This window comes from Sardina pilchardus, chromosome 1 (genome assembly GCF_963854185.1).
Source record: "Sardina pilchardus chromosome 1, fSarPil1.1, whole genome shotgun sequence".
Taxonomy (NCBI): Eukaryota; Metazoa; Chordata; class Actinopteri; order Clupeiformes; family Clupeidae; genus Sardina; species Sardina pilchardus.
Window position 1 is genome coordinate 13,373,848 of NC_084994.1, and position 8,850 is coordinate 13,382,697.

The window sequence follows — 8,850 nt, forward strand, 5'->3', positions numbered from 1 at the left end:
AAAAACCTCAAATACTTTCTGCTCCTTTATAAGTCTGTTCAGGCCCTTATCTGTACAGTCAATAAAGAAAATATGATCACTGTTAATAAAAGTGTTTTACTATTGTGCATATTGAAAGAGATGGCTGTGTAATGGTCATCTGTTGTTGATGATAGACCTCAGCAGCGATTTGGGCCTGCCTGGCTAGTTTACAAGAACAGACTACGGAATTCCAGGTAGTTATTTTAATTGAACTGTTACTTATCAAATTTGCTATGGACTCAGCTCAAAATGTATTGTTTTATTTTCATTATTTGTCCTCATGAGCTCTATTTAACCACTGTTTGCCCATTTATTGTAAAACCACCTCATTTATGTCATTCATTTTTGGTGAGGCTTTCCTTTCTTTGATTGGCTGTTGCTGAGGGTTATCTTGGAGGGAGGGTAGGGATGGGCATAATTAATCGACGATCGAGGATTGATCATTAAGAATTTCGTCGATAACATACATTTGTAATCGATTAAACTATTGTACGTTGCGTTGCGTCGTGAGAGTCTTGAAACAATGATATTAATTTCACTGCGTGGCAACAACTAAACATTTTACCAGCCGGAGGAAATGTTAGACGCCATTCTCAGTTAGCCAATCATGAAGGGGTCACGGTGAAGTGTGGCATGGGACCATTTTAATTTGAAAAGTGACTTAGTTCGCTGCAAGCACTACAACAACGTGTATTGTTATGCTATTTAGCAGACGCCTTTGTCCAAAGCAAAGTACAACACCGCCACACTCAAACTGGCCTACCACTTGCATAAATATAGCGGTGCATCCTGTAGGCCAGGCCTATTCAACTAGCGGCCCGCGGGCCAGATGTGGCCCGCTTCAAATTTCCTGTGGCCCGCGTGTCTCGTCATGAGAATGAACTCGCTTTGACGGGTGTGCATAGATCATATGATTGGCGAGTAGCGCACTGTCGGCCCGCCCCTATTGGCCAGACTAATTCTTCATAGCACATCACTACACAAACGGACATTTCCAAATGTGTAACTAGTTTTAAATGTTATCATTAAATGTTGATTAAATTACGATTTCTTACCGCCAAAGATTCTAAACCTCGAGCGTGCGCAAATCAAAAATGTTACAATCATACCCGGTCTCCGTTCCTCCGAGCCCTCGGGAAAGTTAGTGAAGGAGCTGTGGTTTGTAGAGAATTGCCTCTTGACTTTATATTCCTTCTTTACAGCGATGGATTCGTTGCACAATAAACATGAAAGTCTTGTACTTGTTGCAGAGGGTAAAATGAACGATTCTCGTTGTCAATTAGACGTTTCTTTAGACAGAGCCATCTTCACTCAACTCGTGGGAATGTTATTGTTTGTGATTTGCGCAGGCTCGAAGTTTAGAATCTTTGGCGGTAAGAAATCGTGAAATAGATAAACAGAGGCAGAGCTGGCATTACTTTTTCTTTAAATTCAATGCTTGTATATTTGAGAGATTGGCGCTGTAGGCTGTGTGTGTTTGAAACACTTATGAGCCTAATTATTTTTTCAATTTCAATTTAATGTCGCTTATAGAGCGCCAATACATTACACATGTCTCAAGGCGCTTTACAGAGTGTTAGACATTCAAAGAGAGCCCATGAGTAACAGGGGCAAGGAAAAACTCCCTAGAATTGGAGATACATATAGGAAGAAACCTCAGACAGACCCACGACTCAAGGGCCCAACCCATCTGCCTTGGGTCAGTTACAGTACAGTCATTTGTAGTTTGAAAGTTACAATGACAATGAAAGTTCAAATAGTCCAGTGTAGGGAATAAATTGTCCATTAGTAATCCATTAGTTATTTCTGAAGGTGATGGGTCGCTGGGATCCGAGGGCCAAAGATTCGGGCAGGGAACCACAGCAGGCGATGTTAGGGCAGTCATAGGGATGGCGAAGGCAATGGCGATGGTAGGGCAGTCAGAGGGATGTGACTTCAGGTGTGATGAGGGACAGGCACAGAGATGGTTGATGGCTGGTAATGGTTTACCTCACAGGTGAGGTATAGGGGAAAGGGAAGAGAAATAGAGTGTGTTAGTATTACTGTAAGTCATATTAAGTATTAATAAGTATATCAATGGTGATATAAATGGTTATACTATAGAGGGTTTACAAAACGCTTTTACACACCTCTTTTGTGGGGACAGGTGCGTAGGAATAGGTTACCCAGTTAAACCCGAAGAGGCATCCCGCACATCGTCCACCACGCATGCAAACATCCACCCACCCACCACGCACGCAACATCCACCCACCCACAATGCCCCCCCCCCCCCCCAGGCGAACCCACACACCACCTCTGAACCGCGCGTCGGAGCAGCATGGCTGAGCATGGCCAGCCAGAGTCCGCCCACAGGCGGCGCCACCCATCCGCAGACACCCCCCACCACCATCCGCGAGCAGAGAGAACGGGGCCCGCGCCAGCCCCACCCCAACCACAACACCACGCGAACACACACCACGGCCCGACCAGGACACACAGTCTGATCCGCCCCGCCGCCCAGGCCCCCCGGAAGCAGCGCCCCCAGAGCAAAAGTCCAGAATGCTTCATGTCTTTGGACGTGTCATCCTGTCATCCTGTTGACAGGGTCGGGAGGCGTAGGGAGGCGATGTAGTGTAATTAAAAACGTTAAAATCATTGGACATTGGTGTAATGTAATTAAAATCGTTAAAACCATTGGACTTCCACTCTAGAAACACCACCCCAAGAAGGCCCGGACCGCGAGCCCAATCCAAATACAATGCCGCAACAGCCCTCCCCTCCGCCATCCACTCCCAGCATTCCCACCTCCCCCGTCCCCCCCATCCCACTAAATGCACAGCCGTGCACATCTGATCAGACTGCATGCCCCAGCCAGACCGCCAATATACGCCCACGCAGAGCCACTGGCGAATGGAGCCGACACGAACCCCCCCCCCCCCCCCCATCTACAGACGGCGACGGGAGGCCCCCCGCGGACGAGCAACGCCACCCGCGAACGGACCCCGACCGGCCCAGAGCACCCAGCCACACCACCCAGGCGCGCAGCCCAGACACGATGCGCAAGCCCACCCGGGGAAGGCCCATGACCGAAACGGCGCAAATGGACAAAAGCCCGCATGCGCAGTGAATGAACAAATGCCCGCACGCGCAACAGACAGCACGCGGGACCCTCCCCCCCAAGCTACACTATAGAGGACAGGACAGGGAGAGAAGGAAAGAGGGAGAGTTGAGAGAGACAGAGGGAGAGGGGAGAAGAGGAGTTGTACGGCATGCCACATAAGAAGTCCATGACAGCGCAATGCTAAAGCAGCATAACTAAGGCATGGTGGAGGGTGGTCAGCACCAGATCAGGTGTGGTCAGTAGCCACCATGGGATGCATGACTGGGGCACCAGTCACACAAGCCCACAGCAGAGGTGGTCCGTTCCAGTAAGACCCTGAGGTGGTTGAAGTTCCACACTGCACCATACCTAACTATAGGAAGCACTAAAGAGATATGTTTTAAGTCTAGACTTAAAAATAGGGAGGGTGTCTGCTAATCGAATTGAGGGAGGAAGATTATTCCAGAGGAGGGGTGCGCGGTAACAAAAGGCTCTGCCTCCTACTGTAGTTTTTGAAATTCTTGGAATTACAAGAAGTCCAGTATTTTGTGATCGTAAGGGTCTAGGTGGATTATATGGGACTAGAAGATCTTTAATATATTCGGGTGCTCTTCCATTTATGGCTTTGTATGTGAGAAGTAGAATTTTGAAGTCAATGCGACTTTTAACAGGTAACCAATGTAGAGATGCTAGGATGGGGGAAATATGTTCATATTTTTTGGTCCTAGTGAGTGTGCGAGCAGCTGCGTTTTGTATAAGCTGTAGGCTTTTTAGACAGGTATTATTGTAGCCGGCGTATAGCGCATTACAATAGTCTAGCCTGGAAGTGACAAAAGCGTGGATTAATTTTTCAGCGTCTGGTAAGGATAAGGACTTCCTTATCTTTGAAATGTTCCTTAAATGGAAAAATGAGGTTTTTGTGATCTGCTTTATGTGACTATTGAGTAGAAGTTCTTGATCAATTGTAACTCTATCTTGAACTCTTATCTTGAAGTAGGCTAGTTAAATCAACACTGCAATTTTTCCCACTGATGCATGATATGGCAGCTATCAGACATCAGGTATGAAATACTATGGTTAGCCTGGGTGTTTTCAAATACTTCTATAGTTTGTGTCGCAGCCTATCACCTGTCTGAGAAGATTTTTTTATGGATATGGATGATAGGCTATGTTCTTAGTTTCTATGCCAGTGTATAAAATTCAATTGAATTGAACTGAATTTTACTCTGATTTTATCAAATACTGTTGGATACAATTATTTTGCGGCGTCTTATTTTATGCGGCCCCTGAAAACCCAGTGATTTTTCCATCCGGCCCTCTTGGTACTGAAGTTGAATAGCCCTGCTGTAGGCTAATGTTATTTAGCCTACCAAACGGGTAGAATCTCACTACGAAGAGAAGAAGCAGCTGTAGTGAGACACCAGTCTGGTGATAGTAGCCTCGGCTGTCGTGACGGAATGCGATATGCTGGTTTCAATAAATCTCCACGCTAAATTCGAGTTGATGCTAGGTTGAAACTGAGCGCAATCAAAACATAAACTCGCAGGTAACCGAGAATGGCTTCAAATATTGCCCCTGCCTGGTAAAATGTTTCATTGTTGCCACACAGTGACATTGATTTCATTGCTTCAAGACTCACACTACGCAACAAACACGTTGTGGTTTTGTATTTTCATTGCATTTTAAATTTAATAAATAATTCATTTTAATATAAAAATATTAATGATTAATCGATAGTTGATCGTTAATTCTCCCGACGATCGACTAAGAAAATTTAATCGAATGCCCATCCCTAAGGGAGGGCTTTCATTTATTTCATGTGGGAAGTTTATTTTGCCTCTAGGGGTGGTAATGAGTAGCCTAGTGATAATTGTAATAATATCGAATAGTAATTTTTTTGCCAATTCCCACCCCTACCAATTAGACGACAATTGTTTTTGAATCAGTAGATGTTCCTCTCTCCAGCAACAGTAAAATCATCCACCAAAGCCACTGCGAATACGAGATAATGCCTCTTAACCCTTGGTGGTCGGCCATCCCACCGGTGGGATTTTTTGGTCTGTAAGAACACGCCCGATTTCACTGGCCACATGGCTCTTTTGTTTACTTACTGAGAAAGCCTAAGGAGACTAGCTATATTATAGCATCTGCTAAATAACTATAACCATAACTACAACTATAACCATAACTATTGATCAGCTACCGAAGTAAACATAGGTAGGCTACATTGCCATAGTCTCATCTGTTACATTCCGTTTTGAGTTTATGAGGTAAAAAAGGTAACATTTTACCTCAGCTTTTATGGGGCGACGTAACTCATTCAATCCAAAGAGGATAAGCGCAGAGATCTATGGTATTTGTTCAATCAGTGGACTGTTTGTCATTAGCTAAGCATGGTGACTTTGTTCGCTAGCTTGCGGGCTGCAAATTTACGAATCCTACTATGGCCACGCCAAGTCCCGCCCTATGACGCGCTATGCCGCCCTCTGATTGGCTGAGCTCAATGACACTCACGCTGTGCTGGGTTAGGATAGGGTTAAGGTTAGGTTTAGGGTTTGGGTTAGGGTTAGGTGTCGGACCTGTTCCAACTGATATGGAATTGCCCTACTGTGACATAATATGTGACCTGTTATCTGTTGTTATGATGAAATAAATTAGGTAATTTCACAATAACTATATGGTATCAGGGCTGTAAAATACTGTTTTGTCTTTTCTGTACAGTGGGGAGTTGTTGAAATCCTTTCGAAAAGACAAAACTGCATTTTACAGCCCTGATACCATACAGTTAATGTGAAATGACCTTATTTATTTCATCATAATAACAGGTCACATTTTACCATCAAACTAATTACCACAAAAACTTTGACCATTGTGTAGTTGTGCCATAACACTTAAAAGTTACTATGTCATTTAGTCCTTCATAGCACCATCAGGTTGGTATAATTACAGAAATAATATGTCACAATAAGTAATTCCTAAATATTTATTGCTTTGGTAAGTACATATGTACAGCAGTTATTACCATTTTATTTTACCCAAGTTACTCGCATTGTTGTTGTATGGTAATTACACAGTAATGGTCTAGAAATTACACATTCATTATTTGTAATATGTGGTTTAAAAATATTATTACCATGAAATTGCATATATATTACCATAACATTATCAACTTATTACTGATCTGTAATGTAAAGTGTTACCCCATTTTTTTTATTATTTTTTTGTGAAATAACAGCTGTGATTTGTTTTCCAGTTACATGCAGATGCCTTAAGTTAAATACAAATCATTTTTTTCCCCTCTGTGATATCACTGCTGCAGCCAGGCAATGCGTAACAGCAAGTGAGAGAGAAAGGCAACATTGGCCCATACCAGTCTGTCTGTCTAGTCACTATCTCTCTCTATCAAATTAAATTAAATTAAATTAAAGAAATTAAAGTAGATTTAGCTGAAAAGCAACTAGTTAGCAGATACGTTATGGGGAGAAGTATTGATATGAGTTTTGATAAGCAGAAATCAAGAAATACTGTGCATTGTTTAATTTGTAACTGTCAGGATGACGGTTAACATTGTTCATCAGAAAATAAAAGTCCTATTTAAACTCACCTAGTTCCCTCTTTCTGCCTGGTGCATTTTCAGTGTGCAGGTGTCTTCTGCCGTTGATCAAGCCTGTGTGTTCAACCTGTGTGTTCATATCTGTGTGTTCATCCTGTGTGTTCATATTTGTGTGTTCATCCAGAGGAAGCTGTAGAGGAGGTTGGGTTCTGCATGTCTTTCCACACTGGGGACAGGCTTGGTCTCCTGATAGTCCAGGCTGCTCCCAGTAGTTGCTGATGCACTGCCTGCAGAAACTGTGTCCACAGGTGGTGATGACTGGGTCCCTCAGGACCTGCTCACACACTCCACACGTGGACTGGTCCTGGGTCAGATCAGCACTCAGCTCACTGCAGAGACAATAGTTAAGATAATTAAATTATAATCTCTGTGTGATCGTGATTGTGTGTGTGTGTGTGTGTGTGTGTGTGTGTGTGTGTGTGCTGACTGCCCAATAGACACGCTGATCCAGAGTGCCATGCATCTCTTTTCCAGCATAGCAGAGTCTGTCAAACGTATTGACCTTTCACACAATAACTGAAAATCTGTAATTGTGGAAGCCAAGTTCCTGTCAAGTCAACACAACAGTAAAAACATTCCCAGGCATTCCAATGCTGAGGCCAATGAGGGTGTCCCAACTGGAGGGTGTCCCAACTGGACTGGCCCACCCTGTCAGACAAAGAACAGCGGGACGCTCAAGCTTTGCTGGAAAAATACCGTGGCACATTTAGTCAGGTTGACGGCAACCTGGGATACGCCACCCTTGTCCAGCATACCATCCCCCTGCTTGATGACGCCCCTGTGCGACAACGGTACCGCCGCCTCCCACCCTCGCAGTATGATTTAGTCAAGAAGCATGTCCAAGACCTGTTAGACTAGAACATAGTCCGGCCCAGCTGTAGTCCTTATGCCTCACCGATTGTGGTGGTGACAAAGAAAGATGGCTCAGTTCGACTTTGCGTGGATTATCGCCAGCTTAATTCCAAAACACACAAGGATGCAATCCCACTACCCAGGACAGAGGAGTCCTTGGATGCCTTGAGTGGAGCCACCTTGTTTAGCACTTTGGACTTAGCTAACGGTTACAATCAAGTCCCAGTGAGTGAAAAAGACAAAGAGAAGACTGCCTTTTGTAAACCTTTCGGGCTTTTCGAGTTCAATAGAATGCCTTTCGAGTTATGTAACGCGCCAGGAACATTCCAACGACTTATGGAGCGCATATTTGGCGATCAAAGTTTCCACGCGCTGTTACTGTACCTGGATGACATACAGTTAAGCCCAAAATTATTACCCCCCCTTATGAATTCAGACATAATCCTTTGTTTATACATGAAAATGACCATTTCCAAGAATGTGCCTATTTTATATGATTACAGAAGCGCAAAGACAGTATGCCCACAAAGTTTGATGATCATTGTTTACTCATGCTCTGATTTGTGACAAGAAAAGCAAAAATTGACATGTTCAAAATTATTAGCCCCCAGACCATTAATAGTCATTAGTGTAGCCTTTCTTTGCTTCAACTGACAACAACCTCTTTGAATAGTCTTTTACTATGTTGGCACATATCTCTTAGGCACTCTTTAGCTCCAGCTCGTCCAAACTGCATGGTTTTCTTGTATGGACTCTTGCTTTAAGCACGTGCCACAGATTCTCAATGGGGTTGAGGTCTGGTCTCTGTGTAGGCTATTCCAGCACCTTGATTTTAGTATCCTTTAGGGCGTTTTAGACCACTTTTCACTATGCTTTGGGTTATTATCATGCTGAAGGACCTGGTGGTGACCTAAGCCTAGACTAAGAGCAGGCGTCTTGATGTTATCCCTCAAAAGGTCAACATAATCTTTCTTTTTCATGATCCCATGCACCCAAACAAGGCTCCCTGTGCCTGAGACAGCAAAACAGCCCCATAACATGATGCTCCTACCACCATGCTTCACTGTGGGAACTGTATTTTTATGGTTGTAGGCCTTCCCTTTTTTCGCCAAACATAGGCAACATCCATGTGCCCAAACAGCTCCAGTTTAATGTCATCAGACCAAAGGACAGTTTTCCAAAACTCATTTTTAGCTTTTAAATGTGCATGGGCAAAGTTCAGTCTGACTTTGGAGCACCCCTTTTGGAGTAATGGGTTTTTTCTCAGCCGATGACCTTGGAGGC

At 43.9% G+C, this 8,850-nt stretch overlaps 1 protein-coding gene across 8 annotated transcripts in view; it reads right to left on the reverse strand.

Annotated features, from left to right (window-relative positions):
* Positions 1-8,850, reverse strand: part of LOC134082415 (protein NLRC5-like) — an 86,098-nt gene that overhangs the window by 36,898 nt on the left and 40,350 nt on the right. For all 8 annotated transcript variants that reach the window (XM_062538134.1, XM_062538154.1, XM_062538163.1 and 5 more), the window contains one exon: positions 6,706-7,043. In XM_062538134.1, coding sequence (XP_062394118.1) covers positions 6,706-7,043 — 338 coding nt within the window. The remainder of the gene's footprint in view (positions 1-6,705; positions 7,044-8,850) is intronic.